Source organism: Ochlerotatus camptorhynchus, unplaced genomic scaffold (assembly GCF_037179485.1).
Source record: "Ochlerotatus camptorhynchus isolate MF236.1 unplaced genomic scaffold, CSIRO-AGI_Acam_v1.1 ptg000328l, whole genome shotgun sequence".
NCBI classification, from domain to species: Eukaryota; Metazoa; Arthropoda; class Insecta; order Diptera; family Culicidae; genus Ochlerotatus; species Ochlerotatus camptorhynchus.
Genome location: NW_027040816.1, coordinates 1,069,909 through 1,089,075, shown reverse-complemented (window position 1 = coordinate 1,089,075; position 19,167 = coordinate 1,069,909). Strand labels below are relative to the sequence as shown.

General features: G+C 38.4%; 1 protein-coding gene across 5 annotated transcripts in view; it reads left to right on the top strand.

Moving 5' to 3' along the window:
* Positions 1–19,167, top strand: part of sei (seizure) — a 218,140-nt gene that overhangs the window by 129,449 nt on the left and 69,524 nt on the right. For 4 of the 5 annotated variants that reach the window (XM_065230114.1, XM_065230112.1, XM_065230115.1 and 1 more), the window contains one exon: positions 9,114–9,134. The exons of the other annotated variant lie outside the window; for it this stretch is intronic. In XM_065230114.1, the coding sequence (XP_065086186.1) occupies positions 9,114–9,134 (21 nt within the window). The remainder of the gene's footprint in view (positions 1–9,113; positions 9,135–19,167) is intronic. 5 annotated transcript variants of the gene reach the window in all.

Here is a 19,167-nt window from a genome sequence, read left to right as displayed (position 1 = left end):
ATCGAATACACTAAATTTATAAAAACTGGAAGTCAAATCTCTTGGTGAACCAAACAAAACACCAAGAAAATCACTTTGACTCCACTTCTTTGCTAGCGAACGGCAAGAATCATTGAACAAGCGTTGCCAGATGTATTACCTCTAGCAGTGAATATAAGTTTTTTTAAACATGCAAATACGAAGTTTAATCCAATAATAAAAATAAAAGGTCCTTTTTTGGAACTTAAACGTTCCAATTACAACGGTAAAAAAAGATTGAATTAAACACAAACAGGGGAGATGGCAGCATTGCATGTAACCTGTTATTGGCTTTCCCGCTCAGAGGTGTAAACAGAATGTCATACAGCGTAGTCTGCCAGTGTGAATGTTTTGTTTACGACATTCTTATTCACGTGCATGTGTGACGTCACATTTTCTGTTGTATTGAAAAGTAAAAGAATAAAAGAGATGGCAGATTTTGCTCACCATACCAGTTGATATTTATGATTCATTGACTGTTTTGGCACGGCGACGCACGCTACCAACCAATACATTTAGAGTGTGATGATTTAGGAATACAAGAAGAAGAAGCAAAAGCAAATCGAGTGATGGTTAGCTGACTCTTAAAGCGGTTTTAATATTTTCGACAGAGTCAAGGAGTGGTTATTTATCAGCAGTTTTGAGTTAAATTCCAAGGATGTTCAAACTCACAACATCTGAGGATAGTGTATGGAAGTTTTGGAGAGAATTCTACAGAACTAAAAAATATGTGTAACTAAAATGATGATTTTACTGAAATTGTGATACACATTATAACGGGATTTTAATGAAAAATTCGAGAGAAATTTAAAAAAATTTAAAAGGAATTCCGCAAATAATTCTGATGATGAAGAAGAAGGAGTTCCAAAAAGAGTTTCAAAAGAACTCTGATCTGAAATCCAAGGGCACCTTAAGTTGCTAAAAGTTACATACATTCCACAGGCTGAAAGCATTCAGCGGGCCGCACAATCTCACCCGCGGGCCGTTGGATGAGCACCACTGGTTTAAAAGTTATTCATGGTTTTCTGGAGCAAAAATAGTTATGTTTTCTCGAATTTCCATTAAAATCTTTATATATTTACAACGCCATACAGAAACGGTCAGTAAATATAAATTATTAGAAGAAATATTCCAGTGAATAAATTGAAATGGTACTTTTCAGACAGTCATTCTGAACAGACTCGTTTGTAGTCCAAATAATTTAAAGTGCATTGGGATGTCTAATTTCGAAAATAAAAAACCACATCTTTTCATGTTCACTTGCTGCTAGTTTTATTCATAACATGAAAGTGTACAAAAATTGTACATGTTAATGGTTGACATAAAATCAAAGATTTGGTGCTATTTTATAAATAAAATTTACTAGTACTTTCACTAAAACTTCAAAGTTACAGCATTAGATGGTTACATTTCTCCAGTTCGAACGAAATCTCGAACCTTCCTCTTGATGGAGCCCATCAGCGCCCGCACAGTGGAAACGGACACGGAATCAGCGCAGTTCTTCTGCTGCTTTGAAATTGCCCAGTATTTTTCGATCGGTCGAAATTCCGGTCAATTCGAAGGATTCATTAGCTTGGGGAAAAAATCTATCTTGTTGGCAGCATACCACTCCAGAACCACCTTGGAGTAGTGGTAGCTGGCCAAACCGAGCCAAAAGATGACTTTGCCCCTATGATTGCGGATGAACAGTAATACACGCTTTTTCAGGCATTCTTCGATGTAAACTTGGGATGTCATCGTCGAGGATGTGACGAATGGTTCCGTTTTCAGGCCACAACTGCAAATCGCTTGCCAAATCATGGCCTTCTTCGCGAACTTGTCGGCAAACACGAACTGGAATCTTCCCGGCACATCCCCATGTCCAGTCGCGATGTAAAACTTTTGACCGGGAAGCTGCTTAAAATCGAGTTTGACGTATGTTTCGTCATCGATCAAAGCGCAGCCCTTGTGTTTCGTCAAAACGCGGTCGTACAAGAGCCTTGCATGCTTTTTGGCCACGGAATTCTGCTTCATGTGCCGCTTCGGATGTTTACTGGCTTTGTACGACTTGTATCCTTCCCTGACAAGGATGTTCTGCACCGTTTGAAAGTTGGCGTTGTACCTTGTGGCCACATCTAGGATCGAAGACCGGGTTTTGCTTTAACGCACCTCAACACCTTGCTACGCAGCTGACAATCCCTGGTTCCAAATTTTTTAATAGGTCCTCTGATTCCTTTCCATACTCAGGGTTTGCTTGTAGGTTTTGAGCACTCGACAAACTGTTGTTTTCGGCCTCTTCAGCACTTTAGCCAGCTTGGTTTCCAGGTGTTTACGTACAATATTTTTTCTTCTTTCGAGTTCCATTTGACGTTATTCCTGAACGCGATCGACCTTGATCAGTTGTTCCCTAAGTTGTAAATAAACCACTATTTTTGATTCCCAACACTAAAGGCGTGCTATCGGCACGCGAGGGGCGTACCAATTTACTTTTAGTTAGCCTATGGTAGGGTCACCAAGAAATGTGTAAAAAAATATAAAAGAGTTGGGATTTACTAAATTCCAATGCTTTAGAAACATTCGTTCAGCTATTCAAAATCGACTTTTTTCAAAAATCTAAATCAAGTTTCGCAGAGTTAAGTAATACGAAAGTATTTTGTAACACCCTTAGCTATCATTTCGAGGTTAAGCCCCCCGGGTTTTCATATAATGCGTTATTTTGGGCCACCCTAATGGGCAGCCACTTAGGTTATTCTGGTCCTCAATTAGATTTCATCTGATGTACAACGCTTCGTCAACTAACTCGGTTCGTGGATGCTTCGTTCCAGTTTCTTGAGCATCCTACAGTCAATAGATCTTGCTCCACTTGATTATTGGCTGACATTAAGGGAGTCCACATATATTTTTTTTTAAATACTTCTAAGTGCTTGTGAACAGTACCACTGAACTGTCAAAAAAGTTCATCCGATGAACACTGAGTACATTAATGATGTCACGCTACAGTACGCTACGGAATTACACTAGTAATCCTATACATAGAGATTCGCGGAGGCGGCCATAATGAACCAATCCAGCAGCGAGAACTGTCAAAATGTGAGCCAAACGAGCATTATGATTAAAAAATTATTCAGAGGATTTCTTATTGGGTTGAACAGTATTATAATCGGGGTGAAATAAGTTCAAACAAAACGTCAATAAATTTGAAAAATATTATAGCAGTAAAATGCGCATGTTAACACAAGAGACACTAATTTGTCTAGTTTGGTGTGCAGTGCAAAATAACACTATACGCTAGATTCCTGTTTTTTTTCAGCAATATATTTTAATTCTTTAGCTAAATACAAGTGCGTGTGTGAAGTGGTACTGAAAGAAGCTTTAAGTTTTAAGTACGGTACTTGTTCGCTAACTGGGCTAAAATCGTAGCCCAGTTAGCAAATTCCACTCGCTAACTGGACTGGCTTGTCAAACGTCAAAAAGCACTGAGGGGAGCTTCAATGGATTGTTTGATGAGCTTTAATGTGCAATGAATTGATACAGTGTAAAGTATGTTATTGTTATTTTCAGAGCATTCAATCTCGCTACTTTAGAAAGGTTTAATGCTTTTGCTTATAACGCTTTTAAGTCTTGAGTTCAGTGTGAAATGAAAATAATCTCAAATTTGTTTACATTATCACTTAATATTCCATTTGAATCGAGATTCGAATGCCCCTCATCAATTATGACAACTAAATTTTAAACTACATGTGACGTCTATTTTTGACGCATAACTGCTTTTTAACTAGGCTACAGCCCAGTTAACGAACGCCCAGTTAAAAAGCAGCCCAGTTAAAGATCGCCAAGTTAGCGAACAACTACTGTAAATAGATACCACCCATACCATACACTGCACAAACACATATAATCCTCTAGGGAAAAATCTGACGGTAGTCTACTTCGCCAGTGTTTTTCGGAAACCGGAAAAAAGCTCACATTTCTGCACTTCGTTGCATATCCACGACCGCGGTTCACCATTTCATTAAGAATTCAAATAACGTAAACAAACAAACTCATACCGTAGACAACGGTAAAGTCATGCACAAAGCTGGAACATTTTGCTCTGTGGCAAGTGTTGGCAGCTAATGTGAACAAAACGAATCACGTTGCCAAATCGTCTGATTATATTTCCGCGAATAACCCATATAATCCGTATTTAGGATTACTAGTTCACACGACGTAATGCTCGCGTATCTTTAGAAAAGGGCCTATCAACTTTTACAAACAATTTGGCCATTTTCCAAACCAAACCAAAAGCACTATCGGGAAGGGTACAATTTTCCCAATCCGATGGTGTTTATAAAAGTTGACAGGCCCTTATCTAAAGTTACGCGAGCATTACGCCATGTGTTCATTTTTAGTAAACACAGCACCGCTCAAAAGTCATTTTTTTGTGAGTTCATTCCGTCCATTGGTCGATAAAATAGGATTGGGCTATCTTTAGTAAAAGATCGATCTTGGAGGATCGATTTTATTTACGGCACTAGAATCGATCCATCGATTTAACCGGTACAACGAATCGATCTTTGCAGGATCGATCCTTTCTTCATAACGCTGAAATATCGTAATGCAGCGAATATCGGACGGTCGGTTTACTCAGAAATTTAAATTATAATTAAATATTACGTCTACTTTGCAAGATAACTAATATGCGTGATCCAGATCGATCCTAAAACACGTTTACGTTGAGCATAGTAGCGAAGACTACAAATCAAGAAGACTGGCAACTCTGCCAAAAATCAGGAGACAGTAACGGCAACGCCTCTTATGAGCAAAAGCGGAACCTGTGTATGATGCTGTGTGTTAATTCGCGAGTGCATTCACACACATAGGTAGAAATAAATAGCTGTCAATTATTGGTTTTGTTATGATTGCCGTAAAAAGTGAAACGTTTCTTTCTTTTCGGTGGCGCCGGTGGTGTAGTGGTAAGCGTGATTACTTCTCACCCCAGCAGGCCTGGGTTCAATCCCAGTCGGCGCCGCCGAGGTGTTCTGAGGCATAACATCTCTGATCACGCCTTCTTTCGGAAGGGAAGTAAAGCCGTTGGTCCCCGGTCCATGAGTAGATGGGTCGATAGGTAGGGTCCAGGTGTGGGGGCTGCCTCCCTGGCGTCGGTAGCATTGGTGCCCAGCACGGAAAACAAGATCGACGGAAAACAAATCAAGGTTTCTTTCTTTGCTTTAACGAGTAAAATTCCAGCTGAAATTGAACAGATGCGTAATTAAATTTGTTTAAAAAAATTAAAACTATGGCAATGATGCCATTCACAATGATGGTGGGACCTTCCTCGATCATTAATTTTCTATCTCAGAATTATCTTCCACTTTTCCAAAGCCCTTTAGTAATGCATATATGGGCATTCGAATGGTGCATTAGTAAAATGCATGCCCGTTCCGCACGGCTTTGGAACTTGGCCATAGAATGAGAGGGGGTTAAGTTGTGACGCTCGGCAAGTTGGCACAGTACTCGCTGTCCATTTGAATGTCATTGGCCAATCCGACACTGTTGTTATCATTCTCTGGAAGGGGTTGGTCGATTCCACAAATTGTTAAAGCATACAGAGGATCACTATCCGGTGATTTCATGTTCTGACAACATCTAAAATGGATATATATTCTTTATAAATACGTACCGTTTGAAATTGTAGTCCTTGAACCTTTCATTTTCATTTCCTCCAACATTAGATCCTGCTACGCCTTCCGTTGGATCGTGATCTTTTAGAATCCTTGAATTTTCAGCAGCTTCCGTATGACGGTAGTTCACTCAATGGTGGTGGAAGCTGTCAATTCCTTTTGATTGATTGCTTCCAACAGGCAAAATAAACAATATTTCGGTTCCTCGTTCACAAGTAAAAGTTACTTTCACTAGGTTTCTTTCCGAATTTCAATCCTCTACTTGATCCACCATGACAAGTTTTTCGGTTTGGAGTTGGAAAACCACCGGCTTGCTATGATTAGGATACAAATTGCCGTGAAATATTGTAAAGCAAAACAAAAACAACAACGAGTACCGTGTTTTGATTATTCGTTTCGGTGACATTAGGTCACACACACAGTCACTGTTTATGAGCAGTCTCACTAACACTTGTGCTTCAAAGTTCCACCTTTGATGGACAGAGGCGCTGTTATCAGTGACGTTTGACATTTGTATTGGAGAAGAGAACAGTTGCCAGTCTTCTTGAGTTGTAGTCTTTGATAGTAGGCAGTGATAATAAACTTTTAAAAGTGTTCGGATTTATGGGCTAAATATCCGGATTTCGAGAATATTTTGAAAATTGAAATTAAATATCAAAAGAAACATGATTCAATTTTCATTTCTGGAAAACAATCAAATGCTGTAGGGTGCGACACCATTTGGGCATACCTCATTTCGCTTCGACTTCTTCCGACAGTGCTGTACATTTTTTATACAGCATTCGTAATTTAACTCGTGAGCAATGTTATGCATGAATGCTGGATGTCATCATTGTTTTTGACGCATATGCCGAGGCAGTGCTCCACCCTACTCTGAAATGCTAAAAGCAAAATCATGCAAAGTAGCAGAGCCCCATAACTCATTCGGTTGTCAGTGGTAATCGATAAATGGTCTTTTAAATGTTCGGTATCAAAGAGAAAATTGTCAGTTTCGGCAAAAGGCTTGAGATCTTTTTATTTTATCTAATTAAACAAGCGGTTCAAATGATGTTGAATGCCTTTAGAAGATGCATATTCAATGCATTTATTTTTGTGTTGTCTAAGAGTTATACTACTCTTAATGATCAAGACCATAAGGTATTCAAACATATCGCTCGACACACTGATAGACAACTCATTGATTTAGTATAATTATACAGTCAACCCTCCATATATCAATATTGAAGCATGATAAAGAGATATCGATACATAGAATTAGATTAGCCTACTAGACCCGTTAAAAGACCGAGAAAACCATCGATATAGAAAGAAAAACGGTCACATATCGAGATATGGAGAGTTGACTATAAAAAAGGAGATAAGTTTCTCCCAACATGTTTTTCGTTATCTAGTAACTTGATCTGTTGATTACCTTCAGATAAACAAAAAAATAATAAAACTGTTCAGAAATTAATTCACAAAACACTATTCGTTGGAATGTATTAAGCTTTGGTAATGGAAATTGCAATTGATGAAAAAAACTATTGCTGAAAATTGTATCGGATATTTCTACTTAAAAGTTGCATTTTAATCAGTATTAAACAAACTTAGAATAGGTAAACCACAGACAAACAGACGTAATGCTTCATTCTGGATCATCGTTCACGGATTTAACGACTGATTTAAATAATATCATTTCCACGAAATAATCACCTGGCATCGGTTCACTTTGACATTGTTTGCGACTTAGTGAGCTAGAAAATCGACGAAGAGAATCGATCATCGTGTTTACGCCCTTATGCATGCTCACTGTCGATTTTTCCGCAAAAAGCTCGAGAGATGTCGTTACTGAGGTCCTATATTTTGAGGTACACTGTTTTCAAGAAAAACTTATTCAAATCGTTACTTATGTTTGTCTGTGGGTTAACGCTTGTCCAACAAAAAAAAACAAACTTATGCAAACTTCTCCTAGTTCAAATCTAAATTTCTACCAAGCATGAACAATAGAGCCACTGCAAGCTCGTTTTAGCAATTTATATCGATAGCATTTATCCTAGTGCTTCTCTCTCTGAATCTTTCAGATTGACTTTCCGAAAACTATCGCATCCCAAAAAAAATAAAACAACAATCCACTTTCACTCCCGTTGGGGTCAGTAGGTTTAAAAGCAACGACAACGAAACACTCAAGTACAGAATCGTTAGGATTTTCATTATAGTTTCCCTTCTTCTTGTTATTCATGTTCTTGTTTGCTTTCTGTTTAGCCAAATTGTCACCAGTGAAAATAAATATAACTTCCACAGTTGAAACCATCGCTCCCTTGGGCCGACAAAAGTCATAGAGCTGATAAAACCACAAAAACAGACCCCCCTTTCCCCTCGGCAAAACCGTAAAACCGCCTAACGAATGAATTCGGTTCGCTTGAAACTTTTCTCCTGTATCCTATTGCTTGATATCTCGAACAGCGAGAAGATTTGCTCCTTTCCTTTCGGTTTTGGATGTTGACATTTGTACGCGCGTGCCACAACCGTCTCCCCCCCCTTCCTCTATCTAAACTTTGACAACTCAATTCCCTTTCACTATCCTTCGCTCACAATACTGTCTGTATGTAAGGACGAGTGCTCGGATGGGTTTGAGTTCACACAATCGATAAAAAGTGACACACGCTGCGGGCAATGTTTATTAATCATGAACACGAAATGCTTATTATTCATTATTCATGAACATTTAGTGTTCATGATTAGTAAACAGTGTCCGCTGGTCGTGCTACTTTTCTCGAGTAAGTGTTGAATTTTAGATCATGCACTAACGAAAGTTTGACAGGAGAGCTGGACAATGTTTACTACGCATGAACACTAAATGTTCATGAATAATGAACATGAAGTGCTTACTGTCAAATTTTCATCAGTGCATGAGCTCAAATCCATCGGTGCCCCTGTCATTGCTCTTTCCCTTCTTACTATCCTCACGCTCGCCCGATGCTCGAAACGAGAAGAAAAATAGCAAATGTTTGAACAGAAAAGAAGCTTTATGCAAGCCTACTGAGAATAGAAGTATTTCGAACCTTCCCCGCCTTGTTGTTCAGGCTGTGATCAATTTGGTGAATGTTCACTCAAATTTGACACTTCGAAAATAAATCCCTCTGATGTTGACCGGCCGATTTTCGAGAAGGTGTTTGTCAAAACTGATTCCTTGTCTGTATGGAATAAGGGTCCAAATGTAAGTGAAAATTCACCAAATAGAACGCAGCTTCAGTTTAGTTTTCTCACGAGAAACGCGTACCATTTTATCAAGCTCACCACCGAGAAAAGCGAACCAGAAAACAGTCTAATTATTTCGTTTCGTACTTTTTTGCTTTCATACAACACCACTACCGTGAATCTTAAATCAAAAACCCTCCCACTATTCTAACTCTACTCTTACCTACTACCTTAAGTCTACTAAATGACGCCGGTTTCTATATATATATTTTACAGCTTGGCTTGGACAAAGATGAGGTATTATCCTTTATATTCGAACTTACAACCTTGAGCCACCCTTTTTTCCGTAATTTGTTTCTTTTCCACTATCCCGTAAACGAAAAAAAAAAAGACAAACGTCGGCATTTTCTGTAACATACAAAAAATAATAATCATTATAGCAGAGGAAAAGGAAGTTTAACCTTAAGCAATTGAACAGTAATCCACAAAACCATTTCCTACCTCCTTGATTTGAACATGTGTAAAATAATTCCAAATCATTCTGTTAATTTCCTTAGGTTTGGTTCGTTGTTTTGTTTTGAAAGTTTTCAATTATGTTTTTTTTTTTCGATAGTATTATACACTTTTTTGCGCTGTCTACCGAACACCAAACTGTATTAAACCATTACCGAAGGAGAAACGAATGTACGATGAGCATAACACCCCTAATGCATAGTAACGTTTGTTGGACGTTTCCTTTTTTTATAATAATAAAAGTAAAAGCAGTTTCTTTTCTGAGCTTTGTTTCCTCCTTCTCCAACATTGTTTGGTATGACTTTTTTGCAGCTATACTGCTTCCGCTTCCTATAAAGCTTAGTGAGAGCATTTACTTGTTGCATTCATAATTGTAAACCAAAAAAAAACCAGTACCGAGAAAAGCAATGCTTGTGCCGGGTTCTATTGCCCTTTGTTTTGTTTTTTCATTACGTGTTGTGTCGTCCATTTGTAAATACACATGGTGCAATCGAACGATGGAAACCGAAAATGCCACAACATTCAATGTTTGCCCATGGAATGCCTTAAACCTAGATTGAGTCCCAAACATCAGAACCCCGCTTGTGCCGTTTGTTGCTAGGCATCCGAAGTGACAGTTCCGAGCAGTGAGCTAAGTGAGCCCAGCCAGTGTTGCCAAAAGTACCGGCAGAGAAGTCCCAATCCAAAGTTTAGCTCGCTGTTCGATTAGAAACCAATCGAAATAGGCTATGAAATTATTTTACTTTTGTTTTCCTACAATCGACCTGAGCTTTCATGTGGTTTGAGTTTGAGTACACGTACACACAAATAATCTAAATAAAAATATAAACACACCCCACACGTTTTTGATCTTGATTCTAGCTTGATTGCTCTTTTTGTCACACCTTAGTTATGGACCCTAGCTGGAGCCGTATTTTTTTATTGAACAAAAAAACATGACTGATTTTGGTACGCTCTTTTATAGCTGTGCTACTTCTGACGCCTGCCTGTACCAAAACCAGCATACGCTTTCGATTCCTTGCAATCAATCTATGCGTTGGACCTAATATGTGTCGCTGCAAATAAAAACGCATTCAATTCCAATTCCATCGAAAAAAAATCAAAGCTTCAAAGTACTTCTACCTCTGCCCATCACCCGGGTGCAGATCGTTTGATTATTTTACCTCAAAACGCTGAATAGTTTCTGTTTTATGTTTTGCTTACTACTACCAGTAAGAAAAGTAAACCCCGTTGAACCCCAAATAATAACCCACCCATTCCCCGTTTGATCCCTAGCTGCCAAAAATTCAAATTCTTAAAGTGTCCTTCCTTCTAGTCTTGTTTTTTTGGTTTTTATCCGTTTCATTTCTCACACGTTTAAAACTTTTTTCTACGATTTTTTTTCCATTTAATTACTACTTCTCTAAACAACCAAGGGCAACGTAAAGGCAATTTCCAATGCATACAAGTCGCAAAAAGAAGTCTTTTAAATCCATTTTGTATGGCCCAGCAGGGCAAGGCAAAAACCGAACCCGAAAAAAAAAACAAATTGAAATTCATACCTATTATGAGATGGCGAAACAAAATTAATATCACGTAATTCCTCCCTCCATCATACATACACACTCACTCACACCCAAACAAATGACTCTGAAATTTAAAAAAAAAAATTAAAAAAAAATAAACAAAAACACACGCGCACATGCATCCCGCTCTCATCGCCGGATCGTTGCCACCTTGATCCAATGTGGCTGCTGCTTCCACGCATTAAATTCCATGGAAAAAGCTGCGAGCCCCAAGTAGGCCTTTGCCGTGTGGAAGCAGTTGGCACTTGTTGTGCGGGCGAGAGCATGCGTGTGGGTGTGTCTGTGTATGAGCAAACTGCTAATAACAAAACCTTTATTCTCCTATTCTCCAACGTAAAAAAAAAAGTTGTATTACATTACACTCGGCTTCGATTGCTGCGTCCTTCGATAAATAAACCCAAAATCAAACAAATTAACCATGCCTCCTAACTCACCGCCTAGTTGGTACTTTTTTTCCCATCACCACCCGCACACGTAATTTGGAATGGATTCCACGATACACTCGCAATCCCACACCAACACCACCACACGTGTAGGAGCTTCATTCGTTTCATCTTTTTTTTTTCTTTTTGTTTCTGTGTCTAGAGCTGTAATTATATTTTACGTAAGGTTTTTATACTAGTGAGATTCTTGTTTTTTGGTAACCTCTATGCAACTTTGCAAAAAACAAGTCCGATTATGTATGACTAAAGTGCGTGTGTAACTTGTTATTGCAAGCATCAGATTACAGATGTGTGTTTCTAGGAATGCGGCGTGACAATGAACAGTAAGATAGATGCGTAGCGATTGTGGGCCACTGTAACATTTTATCATTTTCGTTTAAATCTAAAAGTATGATGACGATTATCTGGGGACAGGGAAACGGCAATGTGTATTTGGTTAATATGTTTACTTTGATGATTCAAAACAAAGGTGAGTTTATGAAATGGGCGGAAGGGTTCGTAACGTGTCCCGTGCTTTACATTCGCAATGATATGAGTGGCTGAGGTAAATACTTAAACAATATACATTAATTTAGTCATTGCGGTTAACATGCTTGTGTATTACATTGTATTAACGACAAACGGTACTCCAACAAAATTATAAATTTTCAAATAAGAAGACTGACATTTTGCAAACACTTTACACTCTAAGAAACCTACGCATTAAAAACAAATGAAAATGAAACATATCTACCATTCACAAAACACAATCATCCGTCACAAAAACATCCTTGCTTCTAGAAATAAATGGAACATTATTCGAAAACATATTTGCTATGAACATAAAATACAACAAAACCAAAGGGCCTCCCTTAGTTTAGTCGGTAAAGGCGCTGCGCTGCTACAAAGCAAGACCATGCTGGAAGGTGGCTTAGTTCGATTCCCGGTCCGGTCTAGGAATTTTTCGGGTTGATAAATTTCTCGGCTTCCCTGAGCATACTCTATATGATTGTATTTGCCACACAATTATACTAATGGAAAAATGATATCAGGCATCGAAAGCTCTCAATTAATAACTGTAGAAGTGCATCCAGAACACTAAGTTAAGAGCACACATTAAGCTAATATGCGATAAGCAATGGTCACTCAGCACAGTGTGCCAAAAACACAGTAGGGCACACCATGGCTCACTCATTGGCACTGTTTGACACCCATGGTACATATTTTTGGTGATCTCTAAAGTAACTGGCACCACTGCCAGGATGTGTCAAAATTTGATTGTTGACACTGGTATCCGCAACAATGTAGAGTTCCAGACATAGATGCGCTATCCGGCACACCAACAGAACCACCAAGCGGCCGAATCACCAGGAAGCATTTAACGCTCAAGCTGGACTAGTTCAGGATTGATTAAAATAGAATCACTGCTGCTCCGCAACTAGACATTTTAACCTCAGTCCCCGAAGAAAAATCATTGAAAATGAATCCAAAAATATATTTATTAAATAGCAGTAAATATTTTTTCAATAAATTTACTGGCTTATTCAACATTGGACATGCTCATCCTCAACTTCACCATCGACATCATCCAACATCGAAAGGCTGTGCGGCGACGTGGACAGTCCAAGCCAATCCCACCAAGGTGGTCATTAGACTGATGCAAATTTTGAAATTTTCGCTCCACAGTGTTCAAACGGTTCCAAATTGTGTTCTGATTATCCTCCCAAAATTTGAACTCCTTTCGTAAGAACCTGACTTGGCACAAACCATTTGAAGTTTATATGAAAATTACTATGGGGAAACCATAATTTCAGTTCATATCTATCTCAAAATTCACCAGTTCACTCTACTTTAGAAAATTATAGCTGTGCTTGTTAATAATTTTCTCAGCTACAACTTTGTTCAAGACCACTTTTCGATCAAATGTAAGGAACACAAATTATTAATGATTCAAGTCACTGGTGTCTTATGATTATGCTCAATCAACTGTTCAGCAGGCAACATTGGTGTTTATGGCGCGTAGAATAGAGGACAAAAATCATGGCTACTATGTAACACTGCAGAATCCAGTGTTGCTCACAATTCAGTTGCTTAATCTTGCCATAAGATTATCCATCTATTAAACAACTAATAACTATTTAATTTGGCGTTTGGCTGAAAAACGATTTTCTGCAAAGTTGTAGCTGAAAAAAATTCTCATAAGAATAGCAATAGAACATTTTACAGTACAATATGGAAAAAGGCTAGAAGACAATGAACAAAAAGTTTGGTTTTCCCATAGTAATTTCCATATAAACTTCGAATGGTTTGTGCCAAATCAGTTTCTTATCAAATGAGTTTAAACTTTCGGAGGCTAATCAGGACCCGATTTAAAACCGTTTGAACATTGTGGAGCGAAAATTTCAAATTTTGCATCAGTCTAGTGGTCATACTCTAAAACAGGCCTGATAGGACTAGGAACTGTATTCAAATGTATTTAAGTTGAAAAGACGCACCTGTGTCACTTCATAATCCGTACATGTAAACCAACAAATAAAATAAATAAAGATCATTTAAAGTCAAAGACTTGGACAGTCCCGTCTGGCTGGAGCATTTCTACGGATTGATTTCGTACGGTTAGCAGGGGATGATTTTTGGGAAAATCGAACTGTGACGAATTGATTTCCTGCGTCATCCTTTCCGCCTTCAGTAGCTCCTGGATGATGATCCGAGTTTTGAGATTCTTGTCAACGGATTTGCTCAACGTCCATGAATGGGTTCTCGAAGAACGACAACACGTACAGTAGAGCGATGCAAAATTTAAAATTTTCGCTCCACAATAGGGGAATTTACGTATTCTCGTCAATCTAAGCAGCGTCTGCACTTCTACTAGCATTTTCTCAGCGTCACGCACATATACGATGTGTCTGTTTGTTTACATTCATCTGCTGCTTGCTTCTCTATCCATTCCAATCGACAGAATTTTTCAAAACGCTTTGAAAGCGTTTTTACAAGGCTCCAAACTTCTCAGGTGAGTGTGACTATTGTCGGCAGCCTCTTTTTCTTCGGCAACCTTCCCATTAGAACTGCGTGTTAACCAGCTGTTCTATTATCGGCAACTCGAAATCAACCCCATTTTGTAGTGCGTATGCTTTATTTGAAGAAAAATGTAGCATTACTGGATTGCTCGATCGTTCAAATATAATCAGATTGAAGCTGAAAGGCTAAACAATCGTTTGGACTACTTAAACGATTCCAAGTCGAATCCTGACTAACCTCTCAAAATTTGAACCCATTTGGTGAGAAACTGAGGTGGCACAAACCATTTGAAGTTTGTATGGGAATTACTATGGTAAAACCAAGATTTTTGTTCATGTCTATCTAATAATTCACCATATCGGTCTGCTTCAAAAGCTTTCAACTTTACTTGTAGGAAATTTCCCCAGCTACAACTTTGCTCAAGACCACTTTTTGATTAAATGCAAGGATCGAAAGTTATCAATGGTTCAATGCGCTGATGTCTAATGATCATGCTCAATCAACTGCTCAGCAGGCATCATTGGTGTTTCTGGGGCATTGAATAGGACGCAAAAATCATGGCTACTATGTCACGCTGCAAAATACAGTGTTGCCTACAGAGCAGCTGCTTGATCATGTCATAAGTTTACCAATCTCTTAAATAATTAATAATTTTTTCCTGTCTCGCTTTACATAGAAACGATCTTCAGCAAAGTTGTAACTGAGAATATTTTCTTTAAGAATGGCTATCGAACTGTTTCGCAGCTCAATATGAAAAAAAGACTAGAAGGCAATGAACAAACAGTTGAGATTTTCCATAGTAATTTACATGTAAACTTCAAATGGCTTGTGCTAACCAAATGAGTTGTAACTTTGGGAGGCTAATCAGGACCCGATTTGAAACCATTTAAGCACTGTGGAGCGAAAAAGTCAAATTTTGCATTAGTCTAACGTACAGTGTTACACAGAGAGCCCACATTTCCAGTTCAGGGCAGGAGTAGCGGTTGCCTCCCAACACTTCCGAACTGCAGTACTCGGTCGTGCCGTAGAAGGTAGAAAAAAGTTGCCCTTCCTGTACGAACGTCGCCGATCCGAAGTCAATCAGCTTGATATAGAAATGGCGATCGATGATAACCCAAGTAACCAACAAGCCCGTTAATCGCCCTTTTTGGTATATAAGGCTGCTATACGACTGATATAAAGTTCGGAAACCCTATATTTACCTTATATCGCAAAAAGGGCGATTATCGAGTAGTAAGCGGGCTTGGTGGTTACTTGGGAACGTACTCATCTGTGATTTCCCGGTGCAGAATGTGTAATGAGTGCATTCCCAATGTTCCTCACCAGCGTGTAATGTTCGCTGTACCCTCCGTGGATCAAATCTTTATCGCACTGCGACATACGTGAGACAAAACTGGGCCGATCCGAGCAGTATTCTTGATGGGCTGCCCATTCTGTTGACCTGGCATTGACGTGACCATTGTCTTCGACAGCTCGTATGGTTTGATATTAAAAAAAAAAAATTGAATTGTCAAAATACCGGGTTGCCAAACATACAATTATTCACAATCAGGGTTACTTCCACTCACTTACTATAAAAAAAATGTTTTTCACAATTATGAAATCATGAGATGGCATAGTGATAACTAGCACTTGTAAGTTACAAGATGAGGACATGAAGTATATGTTTGACACATAAAATCTGTCAATATTGCTTTCAGTGCGTCACAATCAGTAATTTTACGACTCGTGAGTGCTCACTCTGAGAGAACGCTCACGAATCATAAGATCGCTTATTGTGACGCTCTGAAAGCAAAATTGACAGGTTTTATGAGTCAAACACATACTTTAAACCCTTTTCTCGTTACTTACAAGTACAGCATATCATTATATTATCTAAGGATTGCATAATTCCGAAAAAATATGTTTTTTATAGCAAGTGAGTGGAAGCAACCCTGTTCACAATAAACAATCAGTCCGATTACAAGGCACTCTCGGCACACTTGAGGCACAATGAGAAAAAAGCTGGCGCAAAATAAGTGTGTAGAGTGACCACCCCTTGAACAAAACATAATCTGAAAATAATGTAAGCTGTGTTACGCTTTGATTAATATACACATATTTTTGAAACCAAATCAATGCTGTCATAAGTGTTATATTTGTAAATAAAGGGTGTAATTTCTTCTACATTCTTCACCACTTTGGGTCGTTTTAGAAGGTGCTCCTTCATAATGGCCGTGTATGTTTTCTATTGGGCACAGTTCCGGAGTGTTTGGGGGGTTCAGGTCTTTCGGCACGAAATCGACATCATTCGCCTCATACCACTCTAGCACGTCCTTCGTGTAGTGGCATGATGCCAAATCCGGCCAGAAGATCGTCGGACCGTCTTGAGCCTTCAGGAGTGGAAGAAGCCGATTTTGCAGACACTCTTCCAAATACACCTGTCCATTCATGGTGCTTGCGGTAACGAAAGGTGCACTCCGCTTTCCGCAAGTACAAACCGCTTGCCGAATTAAGAACTTCTTGGCAAACTTCGACATCTTCTCTGAGATTCTCGGGAACATCACACTTATCCTTGGCAGTTACACACAGGTTTCCTGGAACGTGAGGTTGAAGTCCGCCTTCACATATGTCTCGTCATCCATTACGCAGCAGAGTGGCTTCCGGGCACAACTTTTTTTTTTTTTAAATTATGGTACACCCTAATTTAATTCTGAAAAATTGGTCTAAAATTAGAACTTCTTAAAATTTACATAGCTGCAATTTTGCTGAGAAACATTCGTCTTCATTTCCAAATATATTTAAGCTTTTTATATATATATAAGTTAATCTGAGGGCAACCCTAATGTTGATAAGTACTAAAAAGAAGGGATTTTCAAACCACTAAATCTTCACCGAATACGCGTTTTTTAATAGAAACTAAGCGATCGATTCAATCAATAGTGGTGAATATGAGAACGTCAAAAAGAGTGTTGTGAGCAGAAATCTTTGCCCAGTTAATTTCATGGAAGTTAAAATATTAACACATAATATATATGCCCCAACCTGAGATATCAATCATATGAAAAGGGCGGACAACAATTGCGTCTTTAAAAGTTCTAAGAGTTATCTTTAAACAACTTTCACGAGACGTTTGAAATAATAAAAATAGAGCAAAAATCTGTTTTTTTTTAAAGCCACCCTAAACCAATTGAGGAATATTTATTTAAATCAGTCGATTCAAGAGATACAAATAAGAAATCTATGACAAAGTTGCTAGAAATTAGTTGAGCTCCAACTTTGCCAAACAATATATAGCTTAATTTTTGCAAATTAAAAGCTTTTTTTATTTCAATGATAATAAGATCCACCCTAGTATCAATTGACACCAAAATGAGGGTTTAACTGTTTGGAACATCTTTGTAGAAGACATATTTTTTCTGATGTTTCAATTTCAGGCACTAGGGTATAGATGCACCAGTCATGGCTATGGGAATCCCATAGGCCAAAATTGGAACACCATAATAGGAACGTATAGCCATAACTGAGACACATACCCTAAATAATTATTTCCTGCTAAATTCCCATCCTGGTCTGAATCGAACTTTAAGAAACATCGTTCTAGCTACAAATAAATGTAGATGCATCAAGGATATGTACGAGAAAAATGTAAACCTTGGATAAGGGATCCTATGTATGGAATTAGAATGATTCCAAATGCTCAGACTCACATGTTCGAATTTTTCAACATGGATCGAACTTTCGACCACTTGAACTTTTGCTATTATTGAATAAATTCTTCCTAGGCTTGAGATCGTCTATTGCCCTGATCATCGTTGGCTTAGAGCCAACCAGTCACCCTGTGTATACATTGATACTTACGCATGGTTCACGGAAATCTTCGCATTTTTTTTAACACTAAACTGACGATCTACAGGGGATTCTCAAAATAACTAGGATAGGTTAATGTTTTGTCACCTTCGGAGTGTTGTTACTTCGTCAAATATGGTACGATTTTAATTTCAAAAGCATTCGACTAGAAAACTAATAAAGTTTTATGGTGTAGCCACGAAAATAACCATGGTCACCGGAAATCGGAGATATTTCAAGTTTCCAGAGGGCTTGTTACAAATGGCAGTTATATATCTATATTTTCAGTAAATACACAGAAAGAAGAACCATTTCCAACGTGAATGATACACCAAGAACAAAATTCGGTCTTTCATCAACCGAGATATGACCATTTCCCTGGAATCGGTTCTAATGGAGGGTTCTGAATGCTGTCAGATCTTTTAATCCCTCAAAACATGCCGTGCGACAGCTCAGTCTTCATGGGTTTTCGTTAATAGGCTTACATAAGACTACAATTGTCTGAGTTTTCACTAAAAACATAAATTTTCAAAAATTTAGTAGTTTAACAAGCCCTCCGGAAACCTGAGGTATCTTCGGTATCCGGTGACCATGGTTATTTTAATGGCTATGCCATAAAACTTTATTAGTTTTACAATCGAATATTTTAGAAGAATTAAAATAGGACCATATTTGATAAAGTTACAACACTCCAAAGTTGACCAAAAATTTTCTTAGCAGTTATTTTGATCCCATGAAGCTGAAAATGCTACTCAATACTTGCTACAGACAAGGTTGCTGATCCTCACAGCGAAGCAAAATTCGTTATATATTCCTCTCGCTGTTGCTGAAGTAGTGCTGTAGTAGAGAGGCTCACTTCTCGTGCACGAGAATATATCTCTCACGAATGATGTTAAATAATTCGGTTTTGTGCTTCTTTTACATTCTCTCGTCGTTCGCTGAGTTACGGCTTTAGGCAAAACAACAATCGTCACTCATCCGCTT